At 39.3% G+C, this 20,684-nt stretch overlaps 1 protein-coding gene across 1 annotated transcript in view; it reads left to right on the top strand.

Moving 5' to 3' along the window:
* LOC130239190 (pro-neuregulin-3, membrane-bound isoform) overlaps positions 1-20,684 on the top strand; it is a 655,667-nt gene that overhangs the window by 597,167 nt on the left and 37,816 nt on the right. The window contains exons 5-6 of the mRNA XM_056470247.1: positions 12,907-13,009; positions 15,980-16,106. Of these exons, the coding sequence (XP_056326222.1) occupies positions 12,907-13,009; positions 15,980-16,106 (230 nt within the window). The remainder of the gene's footprint in view (positions 1-12,906; positions 13,010-15,979; positions 16,107-20,684) is intronic.

Below are 20,684 nucleotides of genomic sequence, written 5' to 3'. Positions count from 1 at the left end.
TGTGTGCAAAAGCATTTGCAATTTGTTGGACGGAATGAGAAACCGCTACTATGATGTGCACAAATGACGAATTGTTTCGAGAAATGCATTGGCTGTTGTGCAAATGTAAATCATGTTGTGAGAAATGCACCAAAGCGACTGAGAAAAACTGTAACATATTAACACACACACAGACAAGGGGTCACTGTGGTAGACAGTAGTGTTTGTCTGTCTGTCTGTCTGTCTGTCTGTCTGTCTTATTAATTTTGTCATTAGATATTTTTTTAATTATTCGTTGATTAATTTATTAATTTGTTCATTCTTTCATTGATTTGTTTGTTCCTTCTGCTTGTCTCTCTGTCTTTATCCATTTATTTGTTCATTCAATTGTTTTTTTTTCTGTCTGTCTGTCTGTCTGTCTATCTATATGTCTGTTTGTCTGGTCTGTCTGTCTTTCTGTCTGTGTAAGTTTATATCTTTCTATATGTGAATCTATCTCTCTGTCTATCCAATTCTGAATAACTGAAAGTCAAAGTAGGCCTCCTACAGTCTTAGACGTCATGGGCACACGCAAATGAAAGCCACAAGACCAGAAGACCACCTGAAGTGTGTCACTGGAGGCAGGTCCTAAGTGTTTTGATTCTGCCATCTGAGAAAAGAACATTGTGAAGGCTAAGATGTGCTTTCATGCCCTGCTTTATCTCACTCAGCTGTAGGACTCAGCGTGACAGCTTGTTTAAGCCTTCGTTTTAACATTTATTTTCTGTGTGATGGTTTGATAGTTGCCATGTGCACACTCACAGCTCAGAATGATACCTGTGAAGACAGTGTCACTTCCTCTTAGCTGCAGTGGCATAGAGTGCACTACATTGATGCAAGAGAGTAGAGTGATTCCAGCAGACCTTTTAAGACCACATACTAAGCTCTGCTTTCTATTAAAGAAGTATAGAAAAACAAGAATCCAGTGACAGTTTGAGGGGGGAGTATTTTTTATTTTCTGAAGCAATTAAAATTGAGTGGATTTTTTTTAGCAATAATGTAGCAATCAAGCCGTCAATTAAAAATGTGCTTTATTTAAAACACATTCAAGTAAACAATTTAGTCGATTTCTTTATATTAAAGAAGTATAGAAAAACAAGAATCCAGTGACAGTTTGAGGGGGGAGTATTTTTTCTTTTCTGAAGCAATTAAAATTGAGTGGATTTTTTTAGCAATAATGTAGCAATCAAGCCATCAATTAAAAATGTGCTTTATTTAAAACACATTCAAGTAAACAATTTAGTCGATTTCTTGAATGTGTTATAGTCACAAGGTCACAAAATCACAAGGTACTACACATAACAACAAATTGGTATCAGAAAATTGAGTAAGTTTGACATAGTTATAATATATAATAATAAATATTTTGATATTAACTCAAAGAATCTTTATAAATTTAACAATATCAGCAACAAAAATAATTTACTTATAAAACTATGTTTTAAACTTAATTGATACAAGCTTGAATTAAGTACAAAATATAATTTGCTATTTGAATTGTATCAGTGAATTGTTTCACTTGTAGATATATGTATATACAGTATATATATATATATATATATATATATATATATATATATATATATATATATATATATATATATATATATATATAAATATATATATATATATATATATATATATATATTTATATATATATATATATATATGAGCAATAATACGCGAGCAGCAGTGTGATGTGGCTGTATATGGGCACTGGTGAGAGGCGTGCGTTGATGATATACTGCCATTCATTCACATCTGCAGCTGATGTGAGAACAGCAGAAGCCATTACTAATTCACCAACGTCATTTTAGAGCTAGTACTTGAATAATTCTCTAGCATAGAGTCTAAAGTGATTACAAAACAGGTGACTTTGCTCACATTTTAAGATTGTAAAGCTGAACGGCATGAAATGCCATCAGTCTGCAGAGATTTTCTCTGTTGCAATCGGGATATCACAATAATTAACCCCGAAAAAGCCAAAACAGCGCAAACACTACCAGATTAATGTTGTGTTTGTGATAAGGAAAAACATTAAACACATGCAGGCATTTCTTCTTTCTTTCTTTTTACTGGACTAGTAACAAAAACTCAAGAGAAACAGAGATAGCCAACCAAAAAGTTACTCAGGGTTATACAAAGAGTGGCCAACACAAAATACATACATTCCTGATATGCGAGTCCCATCTCACACTCAATACACTACAATTACTATAATATAAATACAGCACTGCAACATACAAAAGAGAGAGATTGACATAGAAGATCAATTACCTGTTTAATAATGATTTAATCAGCTGTAGTTAGAAATTACGCTATTTTACACCTCTAAGGGCTTATTATACGGTCACTGTCACCATCTTGTGCATAAAGAATGTCAACTGTCTTTGCTCAGTACAAAGACAGGCTAATGGCGGTCAACGCACTGTATCTCAAAAATTATAAATATTTTAAAATACCCTTATAAATAAACTGCATAATTGCAATGCAAACAACTGCCTTCTTGACTAAAGAAGCCTCAAAAGTACATTATATTGACCAACAGCAGCAATATTCATCAAACTGTGAAGTGTCCTCTGCTTGTCATTGTTTGTGGGTGGAGTAAAACACAAGGATCAATCCTCAGCTAATCAGATTCAAGAACCAGACAGAACTGTTGTGTATCTATCTATCTATCTAATAGGCAGCACAGTGGCTCAGTGGTTTGCACTAATAGGTAGCTGGTTTGAGTCCTGGCTGGGTCAGTTGGCGTTTCTGTGTGGAGTTTGCATGTTCTTTCCGAGTTCGTGTGGGTTTCCTCCGGATGCTCTGGTTCCCTCCACAGTGCAAAGACATGGTACACAGTAGGTGAATTGAATAAGCTAAATTGGCCATAGTGTATGTGTGTGATGTGAGAGTGTATGGGTGTTTCCCAGTGCTCGGTTATGGCTGGAAGGGCATCTGCTTTGCAAAGCATATGCTGGATAATTTGGCGGTTCATTTCGCTGTGTTGACCGCTGATAAATAAAGGGACTAAACCGAAGGAAAATTAATGAATATATATGTTCTTTTGTTTGTTTGTTTGTTTTTAGATAAGTAAAGATATAAAGTAAATATTTTTAGTAAAGAGAAAAAATGTAGAGCTTAAAATTAAGCAGATTATTGCAAAGAAAAATTAAAATTATTTAATTAATTACATACATGAAATTTGCTTAAAAAACAGATAAATTAAGTACACCTTCCTCTTTTTAAGTTGAACTCTTGCAAATGTACACTTAATTGGAACATGATGTCATGTGATGCTAATTAATTGATTTACTTGATTCATTTGTTAGCTAATAGGTAATCTTGATGATAATTTTTCTTTTACTCCAAAGTGGGAAAAATATGGGCAAGATTACAAAATATAAGATCTATACTTTCAGAAGGGCAGTTCTTATTGCAGATATTTTCTAATAGACTTTGCTGTATGCTATCAGATTTACATTTTATGCTCGATTGTGGCCTTTTTATTTGTAATAAGACTCAAAGTTTTCTACTAAAATGACCTAATAATTTATTATATTTTACATTTTTGCTTGTTTGTTTGCTTGTTTTGTTAGTGTTTTTGTGGGGGGTTTTTTTAGTGGTTGTCAGTGTATATATTTGTAGTTGAAAATTCAGTAAGAATGAAATCCTTTATTCACTGTGAAGGTTATGGGAATCTAAAGTGAAACACAGTTATTCCAGGTAGACTCTAAGTGTTCAGGATGTGTGCATGTGCATCAGGGGGCTGAACTCTTTGATGTGTCTTTGAAATGCCTGAAGCGCCACTGAAATGTCAGCTCTCTCAATCATTAACCAGTTCAATCATGGTTATCAGTCGAGCACTGGTACTGGTACAGGCCTGGCACTTCTGGTCCTGCCCGGGCACAGCTTTCTATAAAGTGCACACTTAGGTCACACTAACACGCAAACATGCCCACAACTCACTCAAACTGTGACTTCTGAAAAATACTTCTGTTTACTCACAGATCTGACACATCAGAAAACCCCAAAAACTGACTTGGCTATATGTAGTGATGTGTAAAGATAAATAGAAAGCCAGCAAACAGATGCTACTGCATTGCCTGTCACTCAAGAGTGAGATTTCAGTGTCAAAAATGAACTGTCTAGACTGTCAGAGTGAAAGGAGTGAAGTCTGAACGGACTGGGGGGAGATATCATATAAACAAATAAATAGTCACTCACTGTATATTTTGAGCTATATCTCTAGAAACATTTTGGAAACAAGGTGCACTGATTTGCAGCCATGTATTTGAAATGTGATGCTTTTTTTTCTTTTTTAACTATATGAAATTGCTCTCGCTTTACAATAAGGTTTCATTAGTTTCATTACTAACATGAACTAATTATGAACAATACTAGTACAGCGTTTGTTAATCAAAGTTCAACATTAACTATTGCATTATTAACATATGTGTGCATGCTTGTTAACGTTAGTTAATGCACTGTGAGTTAAAATGAACAAAAAAATTAACAACTGTATTTTCAATAACTAATGTTAAAGGCCACCTATGATGATATGATCTTTTGGAGGCCACCTATGATCTTTTGGAAGCTGTTTGAACAGAACTGTGTGTTGGTATAGTGTGTCCACTGTCATATTGGAGTGATAGAAACAAAATAAGTCTTATTTTTAAATTTCCTGATGTTAAAATAGGATCCAAATCCCTCCCATTTTAAGGCAGACGGTAAAATGACATAAGAGTGTGGTTTCCTAACATGTCTCCGTAGTAACAAGACAGGACGTGCACAAAGCAACTGGGATTAAAAGATCTGTTCAGCACTCTGTGATCATCAATCAACATTAAATGTAATTAGGTTTACAAGTTTAAAACGTTTTTAAAACAGTGCATGTTTGTAATAAAGACAGTAAAATCTTGACTTAATTCATCACCACAGCTGCATTGCTACAGTACAATTATAAAAGTTTTTAAAAGGTATTAAATCAGGTTTATTTTGTACATTGACATAACAGATATCCATACAGCAGTGGATATTAACCTGTAACCTGTCACATTTGCCATGCAAAAACAGTGCATGTGCATGCGAGCGAACTTTATAACGACATTGTGTGTGATTCATCGCTGCAGAAAGGTTTGAATTAACTCCTCAGCAAATATAACAAATAACCATTGGAATAGTTCTTACTGTAGTAAGGGAGATCTGCTTCATTCTTGTCTGTCACTGTGCTTTTTATCTATGTGAAGCCTACGGCTATGCACGTGCGGAGCAGTGGAAGGGGAGAACCAGCTTTAAAGGCACAGGCAACGAAAACAGCTACAAAGCCATAACAGCTCAAATTTCCCAGATTTAAAAAAGGTTTAATAAATAATCTGATGGGTATTTTAACTGAAACTTTACAGACACATTCTGGAAACACAAAAGATTTATATCAAATCTTAAATAGGGTTAAATTAGGTGCCCTTTAACTAACAAATACTGTAATAAATGTATTCTTTAATGATTGTTCATGTTAATAAATGCATTAATTAACATTTACTAATACAACCTTTTTGTGAAATGTTACTGTAAAAGTATATAGTTATGGCAAAATTATGTGTTAATTTTAATTACTTAAAAATGTTAATTACTTTACCCTTTTTGGTCACACTTTATTTTGACGGTCCGTTTGTTGAATTTAAGTTACATTGCATCTACATGCCAACTAATTCTCATTAGATTATAAGTAGACTGTTAGGTTAGGGTTAGTGAAAGTTGACATGTACTTGCAAAGTTACTTATAGTCAGTTAAATGTCTGTTTAGCAGCAGTATCAGCAGATATTAAGCAGACAGTCCACTAATACTCAAATGGACTACCAAAAAAAAAAGTGTTATCTTTTTTTTTTTTTTTTTTGAGTGTCTACATAACACACCACTGTTGTCTAATGACTTCACCTTAATTTCCTTTCAAAATTGAACTGTATACACAAATGTAAAATACCTATAAAGTCTTGTTTTTTTTTAGTTTTAAAATTTTTTATTATGTTTCTTGCCAGATATGTATGTCCAAAAACACGCCTCAGATAAAGTGATGTGTTTGATGATAAAGTGCAGTGGGTGTTATTAGTAGGATGTTAGTCCTGTAGTTTTAGTTATATTTTCTTTATGTGGGTGCCTTAGTTTATAGGAGGTGGATGTGTGGTTATCTCAGAAAAGTATCTAGGAGCAAGATTAATTATCAAATCATAAAGGCAATTGCCTTAATTAGACATTCACTCTGCCAGCTGGTGGCGTTGACGAACAGCAGTAACATAGTGTTTCCTGGGTTACTGCTGTAAACAAAGCAGCACTGCATTTATAAACACTTGATATCTACTCTTCAGAGGCAAAAATAACAGAAAATGACACTTTTATTCCTAAAGACAGTCAATTCCCCTTAAAGATTTATTCAAATAAACTCCTATTGTATCTCAGCAGATTTGAATAGTCACATATTTGAATCAATGGGAATGCTTTGGTTTAGGTCACAATTCACAGTATTAACAAACAATTACCTAACACTACTAGCTTAATAAACTGCTATATCTGTTAATTAAAAGTTAGTAAGGTAGAAGTTAGGTTTACGTTTTGGGTAGGATTAGGGATGCAGAATAAGATCATGCTTTACAACTACTAATGAACAGTTCATATCTTAATAATATGCTGGGAATAAGCCAGTAGTTAGTTAGTAGAGCTAAATCAATAGGTCTAGAGTGTTACCAAATCAGTTTTAAACTGGATTGCGGTTCATCATGACATCACATCATAAAACACGTCTTCCAAATGTAAAAGCAAACACACACAAAAAATGTCTTTTCAAGTGTCCCATATAGAAATTTGTTATATGGCATTAATTATTATTAATATTATTATTATTATTATTATTATTATTATTATTATTATTATTATTATTGTTATTATTATTACTACATATGACCAAAAAGTTTATATTTGGATGTAATACTGTATTACTTGGATGTAATACAGTAAAATATGTCATATGTCAAATTATTGTTTACATAACTAAAATGTTACAAAAATAATTTCAACCTTCAATACCTACAATTTATTAAATATGTTCATGCATGAACACACACATACACACATTTGAACATAAATGTTAATATTTGTAATGACAATGGCTGAAAAAAAAATGTAAACAGCCTTTTTTTTTTTTTTTTTTTGCAGTATTTTGAAATATACCACATTCACATACTTTATGTATGTGAAATGCAAACATGGAATTGTATGTCATGTCATTTGAATATCTTTTCATATATCACATTTCTACAAATATGTTTTTTTTGTGTGTGTACAGTGTACAATTTTAGGTGTAAATAGGTGCTTTTTGTACTATTATTATTGTTCAGAAACATGTAATATGTGTATATGTGAACGTACAGGTAATAACAGCAGGCTCTGAATGAAAGAGGACAGAAATTAACATAACACCCCACTTTCTCAGGCCGTCACTCTTTTCTGTTTGAGAGGATCAATGATACATAGAAGGGCATGAGGTAATGTGTAGGAGAATGTGCTAATACTTCCCACCTCCTCTTATCTCTCCTCTGCCCTTTTTTCAACTTTTTCTATCCCAGAGTTTCCAGTCACTTTAATTATGTGATGGCAGACATATAATGGCATGGGTGTAATAAGTCAATTTGTGAAGCATGATGATGAATAAATGATGAAAGCAAGAGTGGAAACCAAATGATGCATGATTAGTTTCACAAGGTTTTGCACTTGAATTTATTGATCTTTCCTGTGAGCTAGTGAACTTATATGAACCAGTGAACCTTTGAATAATCTTTTGTATCTATATTAGCGGAGAAGGTATAAGGGGGAGGGAGAAGGACAACACATATGAATGAGAAATCGATTTGGTGGGTGTAAAAATGAAGGTCATGCATTGGAGTACTAGAATGAACAACTACAAAAAGAATACCTATACAGACAGTTGAAGCCAGAATTATTAGCCCCCCTTTGATTGTTTTGTTTTCTTTTTAAAAAATTTTTCCCAAAATGATGTTTAACAGAGCAAGGAAATTTTCACAGTATGTCTGATAATATTTTTTTCTTACGGAGAAAGTATAATTGTTTTATTTCGGCTACAATAAAAGCAGTTTTTAATTTTTTAAAAAACATTTTAAGGTCAAAATTATTAGCCCCTTTAAGCTATATATTTTTTCGATAGTCTACAGAACAAACCATCGTTTTACAATAACTTGCCTAATTACCCTAACCTGCCTAGTTAACCAAATTAACCCAGTTAAGGCTTTAAATGTCACTTTAAGCTGTATAGAAGTGTCTTGAAAAATGTCTAGTAAAATATTATTTACTGTCATTATGGCAAAGATAAAATAAATCAGTTATTAGAAATGAGTTATTAAAACTATAATGTTTAGAACTTCTCTCCATTAAACAGAAAGTGGGGAAAAAATAAACAGGGGGCTAATAATTCAGAGGGGGTTAATAATTCAGACTTCAACTGTATGTTAATTAAAGCATTAAGCTAAATAAAACTGTTTAATGAAAAATGAAATATGAGAAATGATCACCTTTATCAGTGTCCATTTAAGTTTGCGCCTAAAAATGCTTTATAACTAAAAGACCATAGGAAATAATTTAATAAATAATACTAACCTCTGTTTTTAAATAAACTCACTCACATATTTTCATTTTATTCAGTTTCAAAGTTCAGATTAGTTTATTTCAGGTTGTAGCCCAAGAACTATTTCAAATTTTTCATTTAGTTAAACTTGATGTACTCAAATAATAATAATAATAATAATAATAATAATAATAAATATTTTAGGGTACATATGATGAGAATTATCTTTTGGAAGCTGTTTGGACAGAACTGTGTGTAGGTATAGTGTGTCCACAGTCATATTGGAGTGATATAAAGACAATATAAGTTTTTTTTTTAAGATTTCCTGACGTTAAATAGGACCCAAATCCCAGTGATTTTGAGGCCCATGAACTGCAGTTTTCCCTGCCCACCAAATTGATTGACAGGTGCCATGTTTTTATTATAACATGTATACACATCCACAGAACTTTATTTTTTTTATATAAAACTAGGATTAAAATATGTGTTCCAACTCTCTGTGATTTTATAAGTTTTAAAAGTTTAAAACGTTTGTAATAAAAACAGTAGAATGTAATTCTAAACCACTATAATCACCACAGCTGCAATGTGTCAGTAAACGCTAATATGTATGTGTGTGTGTTCTGCAAACGACATTTGACTTGAATAAACTCCACCACAAATACATCAAATAAACTTACTTAGTATTGTTAAAGGGCACCTATGGTAAAAAAATCTACTTTTCAAGCTGTTTGGACAGACATATGTGCATGTATGGTGTAGACCGTCATATTGGGGTGATATAAGCACACCCAGTGCTTTTTTTTTCAATTTAACAACATAAAAACGGTGGACCAATTGGAGCGGTTTTCAGATCGACCGCAACTTTACGTAGGAGTGTGGTCCCCCCGCCCACCAATATTGATTGACAGGCACGTCATCATATCCTCAGTTTGTTGATTCACGTCTGCCATTTTCAGCGTGAGTCGAAGCGATATCACTAAAGCAACACCCTAGCTCTATTTTTAGATGCAAGGCTCATTGGGCTCAACACAAGACCAATATTCTCCACAATACCGCTCTAATCGGAATTATTGGTTGTATCTTTAGGTAGGTTTGCAAACATGTGTACTTCTCATTGAGTCCACCTTATACTTCAGCCGTTTGCATTTCTCATGATCACAGAAGCTCCCTGTGATCTTAACAAGGTGCTGCTACACCTGACGCTGTGCCATGCATTTTAGAATTCTAAACATAGGTTTCTATCAGGGTACACACAACAGCCCGACGATTCGGGACACTTCATGTTTCTACCGCGCCACAGAGAGTGTCTGGTGTGCCGTGTCGCGGCTTCGAGCGACGCATCCCGTGCCTCAGTCAAAGTTAATTCCAGTGTGCGTGGTTATTAGTCTCGGTGTACAAGCTCGGTACTTGAAACTAGCACACAGTTAGCTGTAAAATTATACAAAGACACAAATGATTTTGTACTCTCTGCTTGGTATGTGTCCGAGTCGTATATGTACGACTGATTGCTGATCCTCTAACTCCTGCTTCTTCTCTCAGTCTGCCTGTCTCTGTTGTAAACGCAGAGCGGGTAAGCTCATGGCTCCGCCCCCTTGTTATGTTGGCAGGAAGCCGAAACTAATCTACATGTGAAGCAACACACCCCTAAATCAGCGAACTGTGAACACGCCCCTAACATGACACTTTTTAACACATTATAATAAAAAAATCTGAATTGTGTTTTGAACTGAACCTAAACTGGCACACTCAGAAGAACCATAATATTAAATCATAAAAAGAGGTAAACTATGTGCCCTTTAACTAATGAGCTGTATTTCAACTTCATCTGTGTCTGTCTCTATCACTGACTGCTGTTTATTTGACGTAACGCATGATGAGAAGCAGACATGCATGTGGTAGCAGTGGGTCGGGGGAAGCAGCTCTTTTGCATTTAAAACCACAGGTTACAAAAACAGCTATACTTTACTCAGACACCAAAATGGGCATATTTTGGAGGCTATAATAAATCATCTGATGGGTATTTTGAGCTAAACGTTACAGCCACATTCTGGCGACACCCAAGGCTTATCTTGTGTAAAAGGGGTAAAATAGGAGCCCATTAATTATATTTGAAAGAAAATAAAGAAATGGTATTGATACTATAATAGTGTACATATACACACACATATATATATATATATATATATATATATATATATATATATATATATATATATATATATATATATATATATATATATATATATATTCTATAAATTTTAAAAAAGTACATTATATAAATGTACATATATAACATGATTAAAGTAAAGAATCACCACACAATGCTGACTAGCATTAACAGAATGTTTTCCCCTACATGCTGTAATAGTACATCTGTTACATTTAAAAAAAACTGGACATACCAAAAAATTTCCAACTGAAAGACTGTTAATATTGCTTTGAGCCTGACCTTAAGCTCATTTGACTGTCTGATTTGTAATCACACTCATGTAGTCGACACATTCATTACGCTGAAGTTTGTGCAGCTCCAGAGTGTGTTGTTTCTCAGTGTAATCTGATTGATTGCCTATTAACAGTTGTGAAGACAAGCGTGATTTACTCCTTCATATGAGAAGTGACAGCTGCTATTTTTCACACTTAATAGTGTCCATTTAGGGTTTAGCACTTGTCCTGTGCCATCCATCCCCTCAAAAGAAATTAATTAAATAAATAACAGTGTCTATTACTTGCCGTTTTCAAATGATTCACTTTCATGACTCCCTGCCTGATACATAGAAGAGTTTTGCTGCAATGCAATCCAGCATTTTGGAAAATTAAGCTCCAACTAGAGCAACGAGCTATGTTTTATTCTATTATTCAATTATATTGGTCACCTTGGTAAATATGTTATTGATCATGTAACCTTTTGACCTTTAGAAAAAATAAGTGGAAGCTTGAGTTTGTTTTGGGACAAGAGTACATGCTTTTTTTCTTAAAACACTGATTTAAGTCACATCAGGTTTTTTTGTAACCCCATGTCCTAACAACATGCTGCATGATAAGATTTGCAGTGATAAGTATTCTGGCTGTTTGCATCAGACGAAACATGACTTAATTTAAATACAGCCATTCAGAAGCACAGACTATGCACTCACTCACAAAATGGTAAGGTTTATAATCCAATTAATACATATTAAACCACTTTAACATTATTAAATGAAGATGCTGAATCACTGATATGTGTTGGTTTTCACTGATTCGCAGTTCTAAAGTTCAATTTCAAACAGTTTATTTTATATTCAAGATCTGAGGTATCTGCTGCTTTCAGCAGTATGGCAATAAATGTGATGTAAAATGGCATTCAAACTCACATTGTTAGCATTTAAGACTGAATAAAGCACATGAGGTATACCTGACATGATCATGTCATCAAGTTTTCTGCTGTTCAGCTGCAAAAGATAGAAACCGTTTGTAAAATAGAAATTCCAACAATTGGATAGGACAAAAACTTCTTTTAACATGAAAATATTCCTTCTATATGCCGTTGCTTTTATTTAGAACATTATATAAATCAGCGTTTAGACTCGATAGTCAGGCACACTCCTGTTGGTCCTCAATCTGGCAACCTGCGCTTGCTTGTGTTTTGATCCAGAAGTGCAATACCTAGATCAACCACTGGGTGTCAAACTTGCATACTGCACCTTTTAGGTTGATTTGGTTAACTAGGCATGTAAGGTTAATTATTCAAATCATTGCACAACAGCGGTTTGTTCTGTAGCCAGTCAACAAATGAAATACCCAAGGGTGCTAATACTATTGACCTTAGAATTCTTTATTAAATATGTTTTTCCTCAATTCCAGCCAAACTAAAAGAAACAAAACTTTTTCCAGGAGAAAAAAAAAAGTGCACAAGGAAATACTGTGAAAAAAATTTACTTTTTCCTATTCATTAATGTTTACTAAAATATTAAAGATAACAATGGCAATATATGGTACAAAATCTCAAATGTTTTGCTCATAGGAATTTATAGAGGTACCAATAATGGTTGCCAATAAATATATATTTGTGAGAAAGCTATTTGAAATAATTTGTTGTCAGTGAGAGTTTGTTAATATGTTGAGCAAAATTTCAAACTGTTTATCAATAAAGACATTTTTTCACAACATTCTTTGCTCTAATTTACTAAGGGTACCAATATTAATGGAGGGTACAGTATTTGCTAAGATCTTGCATTGTGTAACAATGTTTTTCTCATGTCTCTTTCCTTTGTTTGTTTTGTCCCAACAGAGAGTAAGGAGGTGTACAAAAGACAAGTCATGTCTATCACATGTATTGCCATGGGGATCAGCTTTCTAGGCACCCTCTGCATGGCTCTCTACTGCCGGAACAAGTAAGTGGACCTCAGAATTAATCAAAGCGTGAGCTGTTCCCAAGAGCATATCTTTTGAAAGAAGGGCACAATATAACAAGCGAGAGGAAAGAGCGACTGCTATGGAAACCCTGAAACATAATGACTGGAGGTGGGGACATAATTACTTTCTCATAAAGGCACCCACAGTTACTGGCCACCTTTCCAACAAGAATGAATTAAAACATTTTTGGCCAGTGGCATGCTTTCAATGCTGGTGCTTTTTTTTTGCTATTCAGCTTTTACAGACTTGTTTCAAGTATTTAATTGAGACAAATACATTTGATGTCATTATAAGCTCGAGATTTAGATAGGTCCTCTTCAACTCCTCAAAGCTGCCTATTGTCTGTATTTAATAACACATTTGTCAGAAATTACCAAAAACTAGTGCACTGCCTCACTTACGGTCTACTTAGGTGACTAGCTATTACATTTATAATAGTTCCATGCCTTTATATTTTCAGTAAAATTAAGTTTTGTGTAGCAATGATAGCACTGCCAAAATTAGCACCGTTAACAAAATACAAAAAAAAAACAAAAATAAAACATTAAATTAATTACAATATAGTACTGTACCTGAAGGATGCAGGCAATGGAGTTGAGAATCCAAGTGCAGTTTTATTTATCATAATAGTCAGTCAGGCAATGATCAACCACAGGAGCAAATGGGTACATGGAGGAAATCCAGAAGACTTAGTCAAGAAACAGACGAATGGTCAGTACAGGTAGCAGGAAGGATAAACACAGAACAAGGCTAGAAATAGGAAACACCAAATAAAGTTAGGATCAGGAAACACTTCCTAAAGTTACAGGTTAACAAACAAACAACAAGACTCAGCAATGTGTGTGTGTGGGTGAGGTCTATATATAGTCCATGAAATCAGTGGGAATGAACAGCAGCTGTGTGTAAGTGTGTGTCCAAATGACTGTCAGCTATGGCAGGAGTGATTGGTGCAAAGCGTCCTGGTAGTTGAAGTTCATTTGGTGGCTGATAGTTCTCCAGCGATCTGCATTGGCTTAGATTGCTGGTGATCGTGACAAGTATACATGCAAATCTCCACTGTAAAAAAAAAAAAAAGATCAATTAGTCATGTTTTTAGTTCATTGTAACTTATTAAATTAATTTAATCATATTCTAACTTAATTTTACAAGTTGCACAAGCTGATTTAGGTCAGTTTTGATATAAGTTCATTGGACTCAATGGTTAATTTCATTTGGCTTAAAAATTTCAGTCAACCAGAATTTTTTTACAGTGCAGTAATTCACAATAACTCTCAGTAAATGTACATTTTCACTTGCCCAATGCCAAAAGGCACACTTGATGTACTTATGTAATTAAATAGTATTTATTTGTTTAATTTTATTTTGGATTACATGAAGATGATAAAGGTTTCTTTTTTTTTTTTTTTTTTGCTCAGTGCACTTTGAAACCATTTGCACTTTTTCAAAAGCTTGAGTTTTCAGGCCCCCGAAATGCAGGTGTAAATGTTCAGGAAAATGCATAAAAACCCAATGTGACTTTAGACATTGTACTTTCAAAATGTTATCTGGTCGAAACTGTATGTAAAAATATTCTCAAAAATCCTTAATTCCTACCCAAAACACTTTGAACACAGAAAAGAATCAATGATTTCATTGGTTAAAGTCATAGATATTTACTATAGATGTCGCCTACCCTGTTGTTGAAGGAATGCATCAATAGAGCCGCCTTTTTAGTACAGGGTAGCACTTCCCTCCCTGTTAAATTTGATGTAATCCATGTCCTCAAACACCTGCTTTCACTTCTCATCCTAACAGAGGGATTGATTTGTTTGTGAATGAATCCCCATTATGAACGACTCGTTCACTTAGCTGACAATGAAACAATTTTCTAGCACCGCAACATCTTGTTGTAATATTTCATTTACATAGTTTGCTTATTTTATTCAATAGAACTAGCATAAGCCTAGTATTTAGCGTGAGTTGGTGCTACTTTGCCTTATGGTCAGGGTAGTAAGAGACTTTATTATCATCAATACTTGTTTGGCACAAATGTTCGTAACATACAAAAATGTAAAAAAACTAAATCTTTCCTATGAAATGGTTTGCCTTTGTGCTTTGTTTGCTCGTTTCTACACCCGTACACAGTGCTAAAGCCCAAAATATTCACATTGGCTTTGGTCTTGACTAGTGCGGTTGAATGACATTTGTCTTGGGAGCCCTGTTCAAATGTTGGCGGCACTATTGACGCATGCTCAGGGTCCGTATGCGATATCTAGGGTATATATCTATGGGTTAAAGTGGGTGGGAACCATAAAGAACTTGAAATGCTATATTATTTGGAATAATGTTATGTATTAGTTATAACTATTTTAGTTGTTAATTAACTTGAGTATAAAACTTATCAAAATGATTCAGATATTTTAAAATGTAGATATTATTTGAACAATGTGGGTGTTAAAATTAGCGTTTTGTGGGAAAATGAAAAGAATTTCTTTTTGAACAGCTTCCGCGGAGTGCATATGCTGTCTTTCGTAAGCATAAGTATGGAAAGTGAATAATAATAGCTGTCTTGGAGTGAAACTTTGATGGATCTGATCTGTGTGGTTGAGTATATATCCATATTTCACCCATGAGTTGAGTCAAGCATCAAACTGTAAGTCACAGCTCCTGAAGCAAGAAGGGGTGTGTGTGGAACAGCCCAGCCATTTCAATAAAACACATGATACAATGAGCGAGCCAACTGACAGAAGAAAAATCAAACAGTGATGTAGTGACATTTAAGTGCACCAGTAATTATTTTATCTCCCAGGAAAATAACTATGGGCTGTCTTGGCTGTCAGAGCATATTCTTACAGATGATGGGTGATGTGTACGCATGCGAATGAGTCTGCTTGTGTTTGTTTATGTAAATAAATATCCCGAAGCCTGTTGTATTATCTATTCTCATCTAAATATGCTGCACCCTACAGGAGAAGGAGGGAAAAGCTCCAGGCACATTTGAAGGAGAGTCGGAGCCTGAAAAACTACAACCTCAACTCTTCTAGCTTGGCCTGTAAACCCAGTCTTAGGCCTCAGCACGTCCTGCAGCTCCAGAAAGTAGGCACTTCTGATTTTTTTTATACCTTTTATGGTATGTCTGTGTTTAGATAGCATATGCTGTAGATATTCTTGAGCTGGGTTGCATTTATATCTTGCCATCAGCCACAGTTTTTTTTGTTTTGTTTTGTTTGTTTGTTTTTTGACTCAGATAGCCATGAATGTGGTATACGCACACAGACTTTTAATTTTCAGCCAGCCAGTCCCAGGGCTTCCAGTGAACTGTCTTTCCATTATAAAATTGTCACATTTAAAGTGTGATTTCTTTATACAAAAGTGATCTTCACTGCCTGATAGATATATGATATGAAGTGGGTCTCGTACCAGACAAGAAGCACTGCATTAAATTCCATTCCCCTTCGGATGGGGAACTCCAATGCTATGTGGAAACTTCCACTATGGGGATTTCGTCAGAATCCAATCATCTGAAAGAGTATAAAAACGGGCCAATGAAATGCCAATGAGTTGGCAGCGTCAGCGTGCACAGCTGGCGTCAATGACAATCAGTCATGCTATAAAGACGCAGCCAGTGCCATGCTCGACATCCTTTCGCTTTCAGAGCCTTTCACGAAGCTTCTGAGAGAGTCTTTGAGGGTATCTCCAACCTGTGTCTACAGAGAGAGATCGAGAAGCAGCTTCTCCCGGTCCAGAGCGCGTATACGCAGTGGCAGATGGTCGAGCTGGGTATTTCTCCCTTGCCTGGCGTCCTTTGGGTCCGGTCCTCCAAGAGCGGTTTGTATATAGGAAAAAAGCTTTCCTAAAAGAGCAACACGGTCGTGCAGCGCGTCTTTTTCAAGACGTCACTCCGACCGTGCGTTTCTGGATGCGGTGGTTTCCTATCCCCGGATGATGGGCACGAGCACAGCGTTTCATGTCTGGGGGTCCAGCATGTTAATGCGGTGCTCGCGGGCAGTGCATGCCATCACTGATGTCATGTCTGTTGCGCAGTTAAGATCGCGGCTCGCTCTTGCAAAAGAGCCACCCACCCCAGTTGTCCCCCGCACTGCGGTTGGCACTCGGGCAGATCTGAGGGTTTCAGTGAGAGTAAATCCGCCGCCCCCGGGCCGTGGACCTCTCGCTCCTCCACGCGCTCCATCCAAGCTTCAGGTGAAGAGAAGCGCTCCGTCCTTGGATGGTCGCTCTCTCACCTGATGACACCGGGGGTCAGATGTCCATCGCTGCATCGGAGGATGGGCTGTCATTGTCTGATGAGGATGCGAGCCCGCTCGCTCCCTCCCTCCGGGGTGGAGAGCGCGGCGTTAGCATCTAAAAGCAGACGTGATGGCCGTGCTTTCTCGGGCTGCTTCGGCCGTGGGTCTGGTGATGGTTTATCCCCCAGCCCCGCGGCCGGACCGACTAGATGGGTGTATGTGGAGGATATAAGGAGGCAAGACCTTCAAAGCCTCCCGTCCCCTTCTTCCCGGAAGTGCACAGTAAACTCACGCTGTCCTGAGGGCACTTTTTTCTGCCCGATCAGCGTGCGCTTCCATCCTCACCATCCTTGGAGGTTGGGCTGTCAAGGTCTGACGAGGATTCGAACCCGCTCGCTCCCTCCGGGACTTTGAGCGCGGCGTCGAATCCAGAAGCAGACTTTGCGGCTGTGCTTCCCCAGGCTGCTTCGGCCGTGGCTCTGGAGATGGTTTATCCCCCAGCTCCGCGGCCGGACCGATTAGAGGGGTGTGATGTGGAGGATGAAGGCGAGACCTTCTAAGCCTCCCCATCCCCTTCTTCCTGGATGGGCACAGTAGGCTCACGCAGTGTGCTGCGTGCGCCTTCCCCCTCACCATGCACGCTATGGCCACCTACCAGCGCTACCAAGCGCAGGCGCTGGCCCGGCTGCGCGAGGATGGTTCTGACCCAGGACTGAGCATGCGCTCCGCACCGCAACCGACTATGCTCTTACAAAAAAAAAAAAAAAAAAAGTCGGCTGTGTGTGCCCTGGGAAGGACGATGATCACATCCGTGATCCAGGAATGCCACCTCAGGCTAAACCTGGTGATGTGCGTGACGTTGACAAAGTTCGCTTTCTTAACTCACCCATATCCCAGGCTGGCCTGTTCGGCGACACTGGCGGTGAATTCGCCCAGGAATTCACGCCAGTGATAGAGCAGTCGGAGGCGATGGGCGAGGTCTCTATCGGCGGGATTGTATGACCGCTCCCCCCCGCCGAGCCATCCACATCCACTGCTTTTTCGCCGAGGACGCCCGCCCGCAGCTTTGCTTCGCCGCCCCCGCCTGCGCCTCCGGCCACGCGGCTGCGCCGAGCATCGCGCCGGCAACCAGCGTCCCCCGCCCAGGGCGCCGCTAAGTTCGGTAAAACGGACCGCGAAGCGTCCCTGAGGCGGGCCATCTGGGGAGGAGGGAATTTGCTCTTTCCCCGCTGGAGGGCGGGGCACGTTATTTAAAGGCGTAAAAAAAAAAAAAAAAACGCCATCAAAATCCTCAGTGAAAGAGCACTTTTCCCCTCCTCCGGATGTGACAGCCCGAACACTGCCAGTCTGGGACGCTATGCCTTCCAGCTCGCAGGATCGGTGCATTTCGCCAATGGCTCATGGAGCACGAGAGAACGGTCTCCTTTCTCTCCACTCCCAGCCCCTCTCCTGGAGTTTGAGTGCGAGACGAGAACATCTCCTCTCCTGCTCTCCTGTGGGACCCCAGCGCTCCCCGGATGAGCCCACTCACTCCACGCTGCCCCGCCGCTGGCACGTCAGCGATCGTGCGGGTGGGACCATTTGCGGGGGCTCTGCCTGCCTGGTTAGCGCGGGCCAGCCCATCGCAATGGCTCATCCATACGACCAGACTCGGCTATGCGATTCAGTTCGCTAAACGGCCTCCCAGGTTCACGGGCGACCAGGGTCAGTCCTGCGTCCGCCCCTGTCTTGCGAGAGGAGATTGCTGTCCTCCTGGCGAAGGATGCAATCGAGCCGGCCCTCCAGCCGAGATGGAGCGCGGGTTTTACAGCCCGCACTTCATCGTGCCCCAAAAAAAAAAAAAAAAAAAGCGGTGGGCTATGGCTAATCCTATATCTGCACATTTTGAACCGCTGCCTTCACAGGCTGCGCTTCGGAATGCTTACGCAGATGCGCATCACGCGATGCGTTCGTCCTCAGGATTGGTTTGCAGCAATAGATCTGAAGGACGCGTATTTTCATATCTCCACACTTCCACGCCACCGGCAGTTTCTGCGGTTTGCGTTTGAAGGTCGAGCGTGGCAATACACGGTCCTCCCCTTCGGGCTCTCTCTGTCTCCGCGAGTTTTCACCAAGCTCGCGGGGGGTGCCCTCGCGCCCCTTCGGCTCGCCGGCATCCGCACGCTCAATTATTTCGATGACTGGCTGATTTTTAGCCCACTCTCGGGAGCAATTGATTATGCACAGAGACAAGGTGCTCCGGCACCTCCGCCCGTTGGGGTTTCAGGTCAACCGAGAAAAGAGCAAGCTCGCCCCCGTGCAGAGCATCTCCTTTCTCGGGTTGGAGCTGGACTCGATCACTATGGAGGCGCGCCTCTCACGAGAGCGCGCCGAGGTAATGCTGAACTGTCTGAGAGAGTTCGACAGGAAAAAAAGTGGTCCCCCTGAAATTATTTCAGAGGCTCCTGGGGCATATGGCATCCGTAGCCGCGGCCACGCCGCTCGGATTGCTCCATATGAGACCACTACAGCATTGGCTTCACGATCGGGTCCCCAGACGCGCATGGCACGCGGGCCCACACCGAGTGACTGTCACTGCGCTGTGTCACCGCACCCGCACCCCCTGGAAAGGACCCCTCCTTCCTACGGGCCAGTGTGCCCCTAGGTCAGGCGTCCAGGCAGGCTGTCGTTTCGGCAGATGCCTCCAGTATGGGGTGGGGGGGCCGTGTGTAGCGGGCATGCTGCTGCGGACCTGTGGAGGGGAACCCAGCTGCATTGGCATATCAACTGCCTAGAGCTGTTGGCAGTGTTTCTCGCTCTGCGCCGCTTTTTACCGGTGCTGAGGGGGCAACACGTGCTGGTCAGGACGGACAGCATGGCCGCGGTAGCGTATTCCATCCGGATGGGGGGTATACGCTCCCGCTGCATGTCTCAGCTCGCTCGCCGTCTGCTCCTCTGGAGTCATACGCGGCTGAAGTCGCTGCTTGCTATTCACACCCCGGATGGGCTCAACCGTGCGGCCAACAGGCTCTCACGGCAGCTCCTTCCCCGGGAGAATGGCGACTCCACCCCGAGTCATGCGTAAGTATGCACTCCCCCCAGTGAGCCTACTCGCGCAGTTTCTGTGCAAGGTCAGGGAGGACGAGGGGCAGGTCTTGCTAGTTGCGCCCCTGGCCCAACCGGACCTGGATATCAGAACTCTCCCTCCTCGCGACGCCCCCCCTGGCGAGTCCCTTTGAGAGAGGACCTACTCTCTCAGGGACAGGGCACCATCTGGCACCCTCGCTTAGTTCTGTGGAACCTCCACGTGGGGTCCATAAGACGCGACGAGGAAGACTTAGGTAACCTACCGGTGGCGGTGGTTAATACCATCACTCAGGCTAGTGCACCCTCTACGAGGCATGCCTACGCCCTGGAGTGGAGTCTATTCACTGAGTGGTGCGCTTCT

Source organism: Danio aesculapii, chromosome 13, assembly GCF_903798145.1.
Source record: "Danio aesculapii chromosome 13, fDanAes4.1, whole genome shotgun sequence".
Classification (NCBI taxonomy): Eukaryota; Metazoa; Chordata; class Actinopteri; order Cypriniformes; family Danionidae; genus Danio; species Danio aesculapii.
The sequence above is the reverse complement of the archived record's forward strand: the minus strand, read 5'-3'. Positions and strand labels throughout refer to the sequence as shown.